Source organism: Pristiophorus japonicus, chromosome 4 (assembly GCF_044704955.1).
Source record: "Pristiophorus japonicus isolate sPriJap1 chromosome 4, sPriJap1.hap1, whole genome shotgun sequence".
Classification (NCBI taxonomy): domain Eukaryota; kingdom Metazoa; phylum Chordata; class Chondrichthyes; family Pristiophoridae; genus Pristiophorus; species Pristiophorus japonicus.
Window position 1 is genome coordinate 182884607 of NC_091980.1, and position 15503 is coordinate 182900109.

General features: G+C 44.9%; 1 protein-coding gene across 1 annotated transcript in view; it reads right to left on the bottom strand.

The window, feature by feature from the left end:
* Nucleotides 1-519: 519 nt before the first annotated feature.
* LOC139262730 (peroxisomal N(1)-acetyl-spermine/spermidine oxidase-like) overlaps nt 520-15503 on the bottom strand; it is a 44371-nt gene continuing 29387 nt past the window's right edge. The window contains exons 6-8 of the mRNA XM_070877881.1: nt 6631-6743; nt 2470-2633; nt 520-642 (exon numbers count right to left, since the gene is read on the bottom strand). Coding sequence (XP_070733982.1) covers nt 520-642; nt 2470-2633; nt 6631-6743 — 400 coding nt within the window. The remainder of the gene's footprint in view (nt 643-2469; nt 2634-6630; nt 6744-15503) is intronic.

Sequence of the window (15503 nt, forward strand, 5' to 3'; positions counted from 1 at the left end):
GTGATGATAAAAGAATCTCTATATTCTGTATGGCAAAAGATACAAACAGAAGAGCACTAAAACTCAAGGACAAGAAATGTCACTAGGCTGGTGATAGCTCAGTTCTCGACTGCACTAACTCTCCCATCAGACTATCTTAGCTGTGGTTGATCTGTCATATTCCTTCTACTGTCTCATTTGGCAGATTATTCCAAATATTCAAAATTTTTTAATAAAAACAGTTTAGTTTTGAAGTCAAAATCAGTCTGAGTAATTGATGGTCAAAATTCAACTTCATTTTATTAGTGTTAAAAGCAGAGTAACAATTACATAAAGAAGACCGTGCATTTGATTTGACTTAGTTTAAAATATTGTTCTAAAACAGACCTGAAAAAGGATCTATTATCATCCTTGGAATTTACTATTTTGTTACTGAAGGTTTTGTTTTAGAAAAAAATCATTATTCTTCGACATAGCAAATCAAAGAATTGGAAAAAGTATAAAGTATTCCGAATGTTAGTTCCCTTCAGTTTTAGAGACTCATTTGGTGGAGTAGTGGTCAATCAGTCGATCTGCCTCCCTCCACCCAGACAGCAGGGCTCCATGGGTGGTGCTGTGGTAGCTCCGATGTGTTGCTTCCCCAGCAAATAAAAGCTGCAACTTCTGCAATCAGAGGGACATGATTACAGTACATAAGAACATAAGAAATAGGAGCAGGAGTAGGCCATCTGGCCCCTTAAGCCTGCTCCGCCATTCAATAAGATCATGCAGATCTGATCTTGGCCTCAATCATATACCCTGCCCTCTCCCCCTAATCCTTGACTCCCCTGTCCTTCAAAAATCTGTTTATCTCCACCACACGGGGCAAACAGTTTTTACGGGTATGTTCATCAATATGAGGGATGATAATGCTGGAATGAATGTAATATCTTCCATTTACCCCACAACAAATGGTTTTGCTAGTTCTTTTGTCAGCCTCATTTAATAGAGGCTACAACACAACATCTCCACAGTGTGCCACATTCGCAGCCTTGGAGGGATGGGGAAATGTAATTTATGACCTGGAGCGAGATCTCTCAAAACCACACGTGGTTTGTGTCTTCATGAAAAAGTGCAGTGCATTGCAGACCAGAATGATTTTCAGCTTGATACAAGGTATGAGTTAACTGAGCTCATCCAAGGCAGTGGGTGAAAGGGACTGCTACAATTGGCTTCAGTATTCCAGAATTGAAGACGGACAACTTGACTTGGATTCTCATTGCCGATTACCTTCCACTGATCCCTGGTAGATGTGAATGTGTGTGGAGTCCGATTAGGACCAGATTGGACTTGACAGCGTTGCTTTCATGCTCAAATAGGTTGCGAACAGTCACTGTCAATGCTCATGAATACATCATTGAACAAGACACTCTGGTACCCCAACAAGGAGCCAACGTCTTCAGGAGAGGAGTAGAGAGAATCACATTCATAACAAAGTTATGTTTATATAAGGTTAAGCAGTTACATGAGTCACAACTAAACATATACAGTTGGTAAAAGTTTATGTGCCTTTGTAAGAGTTTATCTCCCAGATGTACACATAGAATCATAGAATGGTTACAGCACAGAAGGAGGCTATTTGGCCCATCGAGCCAGCCTACAGAGCACCTGATACTCAGTTCCATTGAGTGCGATGGAACTCAGTATTAGGCGCTGTGTACAATGGGCGGCTGATCCGATACCGCCAGAGACGCATTTCTAGGCCTTGAACTTTATAACAAAGATATTTGTTGAATGTTCAAATGTCACTCTGCTAATGTGGAACTGAGCCATTAAAACCTTGCTTTGCCCTGAATTAATTGAACGCCATCATCTGTGAGATACCTTCCAAGCCACACATTATCCTGCCTTGGACACATTCCTTTATCGTTACTGGGTTGATATGATGGAATTTTCTACCCAACATCATTGTGGGAGCACCATCACTACAAGGACTGCTGCAGCTCACCATAACCTTCTCCAAGAAACTAGGGGCGGGCAATAAATGCAGCCTGGCCAGCATTGCCCGCATGCTGAGAACGAAATAACAGATAAAGAAAGAAGCTGGAGTCCCATTTTGCTACAATCAGTTTCAGTAGTCTGGTCTAGGAATAAGTGGGAAAAAAAAACATCAACCTTGTTTGTCACTTATGCTTTCTATCCAGTGACTCCTGCTGTAATATGCACACGTGTATGACGAGATTGGGCTGAGCCAAACACAGTTGAATATCCTACAGAGATTTGCTGCCAGGACTCAGATATTAAGAATGGTCACTTGGATTGAGGTACTGGAGGGCAAGTGGTGTGAGAAACTGCACTTGTGTCCACTAGTCAACCCCTCCATGAGAGGAGGTTAAAAAGGCTGGAGGGAGAAAAATATACTTTGTTATGTCTAAATAATTTGTACAGTATTTAGAATTCTAAGAGCACTACCTCAATCTATGAGTTAAACTGTCATAGGCCATGACTTACTGGAGAAGAAGTTCCCTCTGTCGTCTGTGGTAAAGGTTCAACCAGCGCGTCAATCATATCTCCAGTTGAGTTGACGGATATGTGCGAGTAGGAGCCCCGAATGTAAGGGTCACTGAACCATTTTGTTACAAAAACATTTTTTGGCATTGGCAGTGACGGTCTCCCTAGAAAATATTAAACCAGAATTATTATAGATCCTACGAAAATGCCAGAATAATTGCTTTTGACCTTCTCACAGCTCAGTAGGAGAAGGATTGCTGTTTTTTTCCATTTTTTCCAAAGCTCAACTACATGAGAGATGTCCAGGACAGTTATATCATACAAGTTACATGAAAGGTAAAACTCTCTCTACACTATCCCAACAAAGTAAATGGTTTAGAAAAAGTAAATCAGAACACTACTTCCGGTTAAACCATGGCAGAAGGATAAGGGGGCACTGGTACAAATTTATGTACAAACGGATGTTCTTCACACAGTGATCAGCATGTGCAACAGACTTCCCTGTCAGATAAACCTGGGAACCAGCTCCGGTCCCACCCCCTCCCCTGGGCAGGCAAAACCCAGGACAGACAAAAACTGACTATTATTATTATTATTATAGGCAGTGCATTACCTAATTATAAACAAAAGCAAAATGCTGCAAATCTGAAATAAGAACAGAAAATACTGGAAACATTGCAGCAGGTCAGGCAGCATCTGTGCAGAGAGAAACAGAGTTAACCTTTCAGGTGATGACATGTCATCAGAACTGGAAGATGTTAGAGAGAGCAATTTTTAAGCAAATGGAGAGCCAGGGAAAAGGGCAGGGGCAGGAAAAGAACAAAAGGGAAGGTATGTGATAGGGTGGAGGGCAGGAGTGATTAAATGACAAAAGGGACAATGGTGCAAAAGGAAGTGATAATGAGTCAAGTATATAAACCTGATTATAAACATCTGTGACCAGCTGACATTTATCCTGTTGACATCAATGGAGCTTCCTCCGAAAAAAATCATTATCATAAGAGTTGGCTTGTAAAAACTGTTTGAATGAATTAGCCCATCCAGTCTATTTATCCTAATACATTTATCCCATAGTATGTAATCCTAAAAGTTCTAATTTATCATGTATTCAACTATCATTGTAACCCATGTATAAGCTGACCTAAGTTATACACCTTGAGAACATTGACCACAAGGGGGTAAACTTGTGGGAGACACTCCTAACCTGGACTTTCAGGTATAAAAGGGGAAGCTCCACCCACCTTCATCACTTGAGGTCTTGGTAATAAAGGTAACTGGTCACAGTTCTCTCAAGTATGGGCCCCGTGTGAATTTATACTGAATAGTAAGGATATATCATTGGCGATGAGAAACTGGGATTTAAACCATGCGAGCATGGCCACTAGCAGCACAGAAGAGAGGTACTGTGTTGGTGATGTTTGGGACGACTTTATTGAGAGACTACAGCAAAGTTTTGTCACTAAGAAATGGTTAGGACAGGATTCGGCCGACAAACGCAGGGCTCATTTCCTGACGGTTTGTGGATCCAGAACGTACTCCCTGATGAAGGACCTTCTAGCGCCAGAGAAGCCGGCGGACAAGACGTTCGAAGAGCTCTGTAAGTTGATCGGGGAACACCTTAAACTGGCGAGCAGCATGCACATGGCGAGACACTGGATTTACACGCACCGGTGGCGAGAAAGGCAAAGCGTTTCTGACTTCATGGCAGATCTCCGGCGACTGGCGAGCCTATGTAAGTTCATAGATGCAGGCAGAGCGGAGATGTGTGAGACTTTTTTAATGGGGGCATCGGGCACGCTGGGGTTTTCAGGAAACTGATTGAGACCAAAGACTTGACCTTGGAAGCTCTGATAACCCAGATATTTATCTCGGGAGGAAGAGACCAGAATGATTTATGACAAAAATCTTGGCTCAAATGCGGCAAAAGACCAGGGAGTCAACATTGTTAACGCGGCACACAGTTCTCTAGGCAGACTAGGGCAATCGGACATGCCCCAGCATGTAGTCTAACCCAAAGGGGGAATTCAACAGAGACAATGGCTAGCTGAACGGCGATTCATGCTATCGCAATGGATAATGCGGCCAGTAATGGGGCCATCAACACCTGTTAATGGTGCACTTAAGGACAGTTACAAAGACAGTCAGAGACGATCGACTGGTAATGAACCTTTTATTTCCAACAACGGGGCCTCCAGCTCATGCTGGAGGTGTGGAGGCAAACACCCAGCCAGAGCTTGCAGGTATCAGCAATATACCTGCAGAAACTGCAACTTGGCGCGTATGTGCAGGAAGCCTGCAGCCAGTTTGATGTGCAAGGAGGACAGGCCTGATGTAAGCCCTACAAGGCCAAATGAATACTGGGGGAAATCGCTGGAAGCTGAAGTTCAGCGAGTTCATGTGGAGCACAAATACAGTTCATGTACCAGGATGCCACCGATAATGATGAAAGTGCTCCTCAATGGCATCCCAGTATTAATGGAGCTCAACACGGGGGCCAGCCAGTCCCTGATGAGTATCAAACAGTTCGAAAGGTTGTGGGTGTCCAAGGCCAGGAGGCCAAAATTATTGCCAATTGACGCACAGCTACGGACATATACAAAGGAGATCATTCCGGTGCTAGGCAGCGCCACGGTAGTCGTGACCCACAAAGATTCGGAGAACAGGTTGCCACTCTGGATTGTTCCGGGGGACGGTCCCGCACTACTGGGGAGGAGTTGGCTTGCTGTCATGAACTGGAAATGGGGCGATGTCAATGCAATTTCTTCTGTGGAGCGAGTATCATGCTCACAGGTCCTGGACAAATTTGACTCATTATTTCAAACCGGCATCAGCACTTTCTTGGAGGCCAAGGTAATGATTTACATAAACCCGGACGCCAGGCCAGTACACCACAAGGCCAGAGCGGTGTCGTACATGATGCGGGAAAAGATAGAATGCGAATTGGACCGCCTGCTGAGGGAAGGCATCATCTCGCCAGTCGAATTCAGTGACTGGGCGAGCCCGATCGTGCCGGTGCTCAAGGCGGATGGGTCAGTCAGGATATGTGGCGATTACAAGGCCACCGTCAATCGGATGTCACTACAAGACCAGTACCTGCTACCGAGAGCGGAGGACCTCTTTGCGACGCTGTCTGGTGGCAAACCTTTTTCAAAATTGGACCTAACCTCAGCTTACGTGACCCAGGAGCTGGCAAGTGAGTCGAAGAAGCTGACCACCATCACGACACACAAGGGGTTGTTTGGGTATAACAGATGTCCGTTCGGGATTCGTTCGGCCGCCGTGATCTTTCAGCAAAATATGGAAAGCCTTCTCAAGTCGATTCCAAGGACGGTGGTTTTTCAAGACGACATCCTCGTCACGGGTCGCAATACTGAAGAACACCTACACAACCTGGAGGAGGTGCTACGCAGACTGGACCAGGTAGGGCTGTGACTGAACAAGGCGAAGTGCGTCTTCTTAGCTCCAGAGGTAGAATTCCTGGGGAGGAGGGTAGCAGCAGATGGGATCAGACCCACTGCATCCAAAATGGAAGCAATCCAGAGAGCACCCAGACCCCGCAACACGACGGAGCTGCGTTCGTTCCTGGGGCTCCTGAACTATTTTGGTAACTTTCTTCCCAAATTGAGCATGCTGTTAGAGCCGCTACACATGCTCCTATGCAAAGGTCGTGATTGGGTCTGGGGGGACAGCCAGGAAAGGGCTTTTGATAGAGCACGCAACTTGTTATGCTCCAACAAACTGTGTATGACCTGTGTAAGAAATTTGTTCTAACGTGCGATGCACCGTCCTATGGGGTCAGGTGTGTGTTGCAGCCTGTGAATGCCAATGGTCAGTTACAGCTGGTAGCTTATGCCTCCAGAGAGACTTAACCTATGATCCCAATAAGACTTTTGGGGGGAGGTGATGTCATGTATTCAACTATCATTGTAACCCATGTATAAGCTGACCTAAGTTGTGCACCTTGAGAACACTGACCACTAGGTGGTGAACTTGTGGGAGACACTCCTAATCTGGACTTTCAAGTATAAAAGGGGAAGCTTCACCCACCTTCATCACTTGAGGTCTTGATAATAAAGATAATTGGCCACACAGTGACCTTCTCTCAAGTATGGGCCTTGTGTGCATTTATACTGTTTAGTGAGGACATATCACAATTCATACCAGTAAATTGTCTGAGAAGCTTGGTGAAATCTGAAGCCACTTCCTCAGGACTCAGAGATTCTACGAACTCTGCCTCTTTTCCAGAGATTGTTGCAACAAGGACATGTCCATATCTTTGAAACAAAAAGCCAAACTTGAGTCAACTGGCCATTTTCTGCAAAGAATAAATTCTTGTAGAAACATAGAAACAGAGAAAATAGGTGCAGGAGTAGGCCATTCGGTCCTTCGAGCCTGCACTGCCATTCAATGAGTTCATCGCTGAACATGCAACCTCAGTACCCCATTCCTGCTTTCTCGCCATACCCCTTGATCCCCCGAGTAGTAAGGACTATATCTAACTCCTTTTTGAATATATTTCTGTGGTAGAGAATTCCACAGGTTCACCACTCTCTGGGTGAAGAAGTTTCTCCTCATCTCAGTCCTAAATGGCTTACCCCTTATCCTTAGACTGTGACCCCTGGTTCTGGACTTCCCCAACATTGGGAACATTCTTCCTGCATCTAACCTGTCGAAACCCGTCAGAATTTTAAACATTTCTATGAGGTCCCCTCTCATTCTTCTGAACTCCAGTGAATACAAGCCCAGTTGATCCAGTCTTTCTTGAAAGGTCAGTCCCACCATCCCGGGAATCAGTCTGGTGAATCTTCGCTGCACTCCCTCAATAGCAAGAATGTCCTTCCTCAAGTTAGAAGACCAAAACTGTACACAATACTCCACGTGTGGCCTCACCAAGGCCCTGTACAACTGTAGCAACACCTCCCTGCCCCTGTACTCAAATCCCCTCGCTATGAAGGCCAACATGCCATTTGCTTTCTTAACCGCCTGCTGTACCTGCATGCCAACCTTCAATGACTGATGTACCATGACACCCAGGTCTCGTTGCACCTTCCCTTTTCCTAATCTGTCACCATTCAGATAATAGTCTGTCTCTCTGTTTTTACCACCATTATACTTCATCTGCCATGCATTTGCCCACTCACCTAACCTATCCAAGTCACTCTGCAGCCTCATAGCATCCTCCTCGCAGCTCACACTGCCACCCAACTTAGTGTCATCCGCAAATTTGGAGATACTACATTTAATCTCCTCGTCTAAATCATTAATGTACAATGTAAACAGCTGGGGCCCCAGCACAGAACCTTGCGGTACCCCACTAGTCACTGCCTGCCATTCTGAAAAGTACCCATTTACTCCTACTCTTGCTTCCTGTCTGACAACCAGTTCTCAATCCATGTCAGCACACTACCCCCAATCCCATGTGCTTTAACTTTACACATTAATCTCTTGTGTGGGACCTCGTTGAAAGCCTTCTGAAAGTCCAAATATACCACATCAACTGGTTCTCCCTTGTCCACTCTACTGGAAACATCCTCAAAAAATTCCAGAAGATTTGTCAAGCATGATTTCCCTTTCATAAATCCATGCTGACTTGGACCTATCATGTCACCTCTTTCCAAATGCGCTGCTATGACATCTTTAATAATTGATTCCATCATTTTACCCACTACTGATGTCAGGTTGACCGATCTATAATTCCCTGTTTTCTCTCTCCCTCCTTTTTTTAAAAAGTGGGGTTACATTGGCTACCCTCCACTCGAAAGGAACTGATCCAGAGTCTTTTGAATGTTGGAAAATGACTGTCAATGCATCCGCTATTTCCAAGGCCACCTCCTTAAGTACTCTGGGATGCAGTCCATCAGGCCCTGGGGATTTATCGGCTTTCAATCCCATCAATTTCCCCAACACAATTTCCCTCAGTTCCTCCTTCTTACTAGACCCTCTGACCCCTTTTATATCCGGAAGGTTGTTTGTGTCCTCCTTCGTGAATACCGAACCAAAGTACTTGTTCAATTGGTCTGCCATTTCTTTGTTCCCCATTATGACTTCCCCTGATTCTGACTGCAGGGGACCTACGTTTGTCTTTATTAACCTTTGTCTCTTTACATATCTATAGGAACTTTTGCAGTCCGTCTTAATGTTCCCTGCAAACTTCCTCTCGTACTCTATTTTCCCTGCCCTAATCAAACCCTTTGTCCTCCTCTGCTGAGTTCTAAATTTCTCCCAGTCCCCAGGTTCACTGCTATTTCTGGCCAATTTGTATGCCACTTCCTTGGCTTTAATACTATCCCTGATTTCCCTTGATAGCCACGGTTGAGCCACCTTCCCTTTTTTATTTTTACGCCAGACAGGGATGTACAATTGTTGTCGTTCATCCATGCGGTCTCTAAATGTCTGCCATTGCCCATCCACTGTCAACCCCTTAAGTATCATTCGCCAATCTATTCCTGGCCAATTCACGCCTCATACCTTCAAAGTTACCCTTCTTTAAGTTCTGGACCATGGTCTCTGAAATTACTGTTTCATTCTCCATCCTAATGTAGAATTCCACCATATTATGGTCACTCTTCCCCAAGGGGCCTCGCACAACGAGATTACTAATGTGATGCGCAAGAACAATCTATTGATCTATACCGCCTGCTAACTATGCACTCTCGGTACGGTAGTGCAGTGGTTATGTGGAATTTAAATTCAGTTAATTAAATAAATCTGGAGTGAAAAGCTAGTATCAGTAATGGTGATCCATAAAGATTGTTGTAAAAACCCATCTTGTTCACTAATGTCCTTTAGCAAAGGAAATCTGTCATCCTTACCTGGTCTGGCCTATACGTGACTCCAGACCCACAGCAACATGGTTGACTCTTAACTTCCCTCAGCAGTTCAAGAATGGGCTCACCACCATCTTCTGAAGGGTATTTCGGGAAGAGCAATAAATGCTGGCCTTGCCAGTGATGCCCATATCGTATGAATGTGTAATATAATTCCACCTAGTGAACTACTGCTCTACCTAGTGGACTACTGTGGTAATGCAGCTGATGCTATATATAATAAAAAGGTCAGGTCACTGGACAAGTTCCAGAGTTGAAGCCATCTTGTTAAATGTGTGTTTATGATGTCGCAGAGAATATACAACAGAATGAATAAAGAAAAACTCTCATTGCAGCATTTAATTGTGCTGAATCAAGAAAATCCTTTTACTTTGCACATCAGTAAGCTCAAACTGCTAACATTTGTGCACTCGAATCTTTAGTGAGATGACCGGCTTGCTAAATTATAAAGCATGATATACAAGTTGTACATTTAATAAACCATTTCCCCCCTTTTGTCCTCTCCTAAAAGCTCTGACTCACTGACACAATTCAGTACCCTTCATATGTCACCAATGACGTGTAAGCCCAGATAATGAGCATTGGTAGACTGTTTTATCACTGAGGGTAGCACAGGTGAATCTTGTCCTCTCTTTACCCAGCGACCATATGTGTATTTTCTAGCAGGGGTCACTGGAGAGCAATCCAAAGTAGGAACCTTGGCTGATTTCCTTTTTCCTCCCTCGCCCAGCGATGCTGGGACCAATTGTAGTGCACCCACCACACTGAGACCAGCTAACTAAGCGCAGACTAAATAGTAAAGATCTTCCTAGTTTGTCTCACTCAGCATCACACAAAATGGTGCCTTTACCCACAAAACCATCATCAAGAATTATGCAATATTGTTTTTGTGTAATCTTGCAGCTGTTTCCATATTTTGGACCAGAGATGCTATGTACCTTGCGTTATGAGTGATTGTGCAGTAGATCCCTTGCAAAATAACAGCAAAAAAGTTGCATTTATATAGTGCCTTTAAGGTAGAAAAATGTGCTGTGGCGCTTCGTGCAAATGTAATCAGACAAAACTGTGTGGTGAACCAAGGAGGGAGATATTAGAAGGGATGATACAGGCAGCTTTGGGTGAGATAAAGTTTATGGAGGATGAAGGATGGGAGGCTGACCAGGAGAGCATTGGAATTGTCAAGTTTCGAGGTAGCAAATGCATGGAGGAAGGGTTCAGTAGGAGATAGGCTGCTGCAGGGCGGAGGCTGGTGACAGTAGGCAGTCTTTGTGATGGAGAAGATCTGGGGTCGGACGGTCAGATGGAGAGGCAGAGTTGAGTGTTGTCAACATACATGTGGGAGCTGACCCCATGTCTTTGGATGATGTTGCTAAGAGGCAGCATGTAAATGAGGAAGAGGAGGGGACAAGGATAGACCCTGGAGGGCCTAGGTGGTAACGCAGGGGAAGGAAGAGAAGTAATTGCGAGAGAGGCTCTAGCTACAGTTGGGTAAGAGTGGAACCAAGCGAGGGGAGTCCCACTGAACTGGAGAATGGAGGAGGATGATGTTGTCAACCAAAGCAAAAGCTGCAGGGAGGTTGAACAGAACAAGGAGAGATAGACCAAGGTCATAGTCACATTTTAAGCTTTGATTAGGACGTTTCAGTGTTGTGTGACAGGGGTAGAAACTTGAATGGAGAGATTCAAACTTGGAGTTACGGGAAATATGGATACAGGTTTGTGAAACGACAATGCGTTGTAGGATTTTGGAGAGGAAAGGGAGATTGGAAATGGAGTTTTTATTGAGGAAAGGGGACAACTGTGCCGTGACTGGAAATCGTATCATTATAAAAGCACGAGAGTGCCTCAGTGCTTATTTTGAATTTCCCTGTGCCTCTTGCTCCCCCTGCTGGTACGATTACCTTTAAATTTGGTTTATTGATGCAAATGTAATGTTGCAACAGAATTTGCTGAAGAAACACAGGGATTGAAGAACAAAAATCACCTCCAAGTACTGCGGACCTCATTTTTGTTACTGCATCCAACAATTGTTTAATGCTGCAACATAAACAAGATGATGCTGATACCTGTACTTTTCGAGAGCCACTTTGTGAGGTGGCTTTTCAAGGGCCTTCTGTGGTAACAGTACTGGTGGCACCAGATGGCTGGCACCTTGAGTGTTGGGTGCCACAGGCCACCTTGTGTTCTGGACAATGCCAGCCGGCTTTTACATTTTATGCCAGGCCGTGGCCAGAAACTTTGCCGCAGTTGCAACTCTTGGTTAAATACATATTTGCAATCTTGCACAGGTGCACTTATGTCAGCCTTACTCTGAAAATACGGCAGAGATTTAAGCACACAAATCTAGGCTGACACTCCAGTGCAGTGCTGCACCATCGGAGGTGCCTTCTTTCTGATGAGATGTTAACCTGAGGCCCTTTCTGCTCTCTCAGTTGGACGTAAAAGATCCCATGGCACTGTTTTGAAAAAGAGCAGAAGTGTCATTCCCAGTGTCCTGCCCAACATTTATCCCTCAATCAACATTACTTATCTGGTCATTATCATATCACTTGCTGTGCACAAATTGGCTGCCATGTTTCCTACATTACGACAGTGATTACACTTCAAAAGTACTTCTTTGGCTATAAATTGCTTTGGCACATCCGGTGGTTGTGAAAAGTGCTATATATAAATGCAAGACTTTCTTTTTTATGTGCTTAACTTATAGCCTAACTGATCATGTATCATGCAGCTAGACTGTGTTACAATTATTTTATATGTGAAGTTCATTAAAGGTCAGTGCGCCAAGGCTTGTGGTTGTAAGTTGCAGCTTGACGATGTATCCTGATGGAGCATAGGCATGCATGGTCAGCAAGGAAAGAGCGGCAAGATTATGTCAGGGATTGACATGGGCAATTGGGAAATGTGCAACAGGCTGACAGGCAGTACTTCGTGGTTTGCATACTTGGGCCATCTACCTATTAAATTATGCTGTTGGGTAGTTATACATTGACAGTATCCTTACAATGTTTTCCATTTTCTACTAAACCTGTTCCCAGATCCTGTGAGTACTGTATACAGTCTAGTCACCAGCTCACACCAGTCACATCACACACACTTCCCTCCTCTTTGAAGAGTGTCATAGAATTCCAAACAGAGCAAACCTCCGACAGCAGCACCTCCATTTGAGAAGCCATCAAGTAGGGGGTTCAGATGTTACATCATTTCATTGTTTGTCCACAGATTCCTTTTACTGCCTCCACATTTGTTTTGATATCGATTGTTTTTTGCCATCAAACATAGAGCCTTTCAAAAGATCACCACCAACAACAACATGTATTTATATAGCACCTTTAACATAGTGAAACATCCCAAGACACTTCTCAGGAGTATTATGAGACAAAAAAATTGACACCAAGCCACATAAGGAAAAATTAGGGCAAGTGACCAAAAGTTTGGTCAAAGAGCTAGGTTTTAAGGAGCGTCTTGATGGAGGAAAGAGAGATAGAGAGGCAGAGAGGTTTAGGCAGGGAGTTCCAGAGCTTGGGGTCGAGGCAACAGAAGGCACAGTCACCAATGGTTGAGTGATTATAATCAGGGATGCTCAAGAGGGCAGAATTAGAGGAGCACACACATCTCAGGGGGTTGTGGGACTGGAGGAGATTACAGAGATAGAGAGGGGCGAGGCCATGGAGGGATTTGAAAACAAGGATGAAAATTTTGAAATCGAGGTATTGCAATGCAGATCAGCGAGCACAGGGGTGATGGGTGAGTGGGACTTGGTGTGAGTTAGGACACAAGCAGTCGAGTTTTGGATTACCTCTAGTTTACATAGGTTAGAATGTAGGAGGCCAGCCAGGAGTGCATTGGAATAGTCAAGTCTAGAGGTAACAAAGGCATGGATGAGGGCTTCAGCAGCTGATGAGCTGAGGCAAGGGCAGAGACAGGTGATGTTATGGAGGTGAAAATAGGCGATCTTAGTTATGCTGCGGATATGTGGTCGAAAGCTTACGGTGATGTACAAATTTAATTCCCTTTGACAAAAATCTTCTCTTTGCGCTGATTCTTTGTAAACTTGCACTTATTTAAACCTGCAGACATTTTACAATTGGCAGTGCAAAGGAGGAAGAGGTTAGGAGAAGCAGGATCAACTCATTCAACATTTCAATAGAGAGCATGGGGCCTAGATGGCTGGCGTAATGTTTGCCAATTTGGTGGGGAAAAGGTGGTGGTGGTGGGAGGGGAGATGCACTGGTGTGTTAGACTAGTGTTAGAGGAATGGAGAATGCAGCATAAAAACAGCACATGTAGCTTTTTTGTGAGCTAGGCTTCGCATTTCAAGAAAATATGGGGCCAGAATTTGCGGTGGGTATGATGGCGTTCTGTCAGAGTATGCTCTCATACCGCCTTTGAAATGGACCTCAAGGTTGGGATTTCCGTATGCTCTTCCCCTAAATCCCAAACTTGCGACTTAATAGATCAGCTGCTCCGCCTTTGAAATCCCAATTGCTGCTGCAAAATTGGGCTAATTGCCCACCATCTGCCCAACAATTATGTACGAAGGGGAATTATCTCCAGTGTCCTGCCCAACAATTATCCTTCAATCGACATCACTAAAACAGATTATCTGGTCAATATCATATTGCTGTTTGTGGGAGCTTGCTGTGCACAAGTTGGCTGCCGTGTTCCCTACATTACAACACTGACTACACTTCAGAAAGTATTTCATTGGCTGTAAATTGCTTTGGGACATTTGGTGGTTGTGAAAGGCGCTAAATACATCCAAACGATGCCTTGGATCTTTTGAGGTATCCCCTTACGCTGATACAGGTGCAGCGTTGAGAATTCGGAGTTCCGGAATCCGGAATGTTCCGGAATCCGAAATGTTCCGGAATCCGGACTCCGGACCGTAAAAGTGAAATTGTTAGTTTGTTTTGTCTACACATTTTATTGAAATCCTGGTATTGAAGCTTGGTGCTGTCATTCCGCCAGTTTTTTTTATGTGGGGCAATCTGAATTCAACCGATACTAAATAAAGAACTAAATGTTAAACCTTAATTATATTATATCTTATTTCTTGATATTAAGGTGGAAATTCGGTCACGTCTCTGTTGTGGCGTTAACCCAGGCGGAGTGGTAATTTTAGTGCCTTCCATCCAGAAATTCGGCAGAATAGGCAAGGATCTGACAGGGGCACTAAATCAAGCGTTGCACACTACAGTTGGGGAGCGGGGGGGCGGGAGGGGAGTGGCGATTACGAAAGGTTGGTCAGTAAATTTAGCGGAGCTATTGCGCATGCGCCGAACTCTAAGTCAGACCCCGGGAACAGCCAAGTCTTAAAGGCATGGCAACTCAAGTTCGCGCATGCGCAGTTTCAGCTCCACAGAGTCTTGAGAGCGCGAAAATGGAGGAGCAAGGAGGATGCCAGCTTTACGCCCGCTTCTCGACCGTTGCCCTTGATGCCTTGCTGGAGGCAATGGAGAGTCGCAGGCATACCCTCCAGCTCGGAGGGGGATGAATGCCAGCGCCTTGGGATTTGAAAAGGTTCTGGAAAAAGGTGGGCTGATCATGTTACAGCCTGAGCGTGATGGCCACAACAGTGACCCAATGTCGCAATGCATTCAACCTTTCCATTCACCATCCTACGCTTTCATGTGAACCTCACTCTCTCACACAATGTAAAGACTTTGTACTGCCTACCCATTCTCCATGTCTACCCGGCCATGTTCCTCATTGCTGAAGCCAGCCTGAGACCTTGCCATCACCTCACAAGACATGTCCTGCCCATCCAAGCATCTCTCACCTTCTAGCTTCTTACTCAGCCTGAGTACACCTACCAGCACCTTTCAACTCTTCATATGCGGTCCCCGTACTGAGCCTCATACTTACTGGTAGTTGCTTGTGCCCCAGACCCACCATTCATACATCCACTGTGCGATGACATGCAGCATGAAATGACAATATGCACACTTCGCATTGCGGGACTGGAGCTGCGCATGGATTCACTCTGGAGCATCCGCGATGCTGAGGATGTCGTGAATAGCATGTTTATTGAGTTGGTCACACCGCAGGTAAAGATTACTCAGGCAGATAGGGAATGGGTGACCATCAGGCAGAGCAGCAGAAGGAAGGTAGTGCAGGAGTCCCCTGCAGTCATCCCCCTCCAAAACAGATATACCACCTTGGGTACTGTTGGGGGGGATGACTCATCAGAGGAGGGCAGCAGCA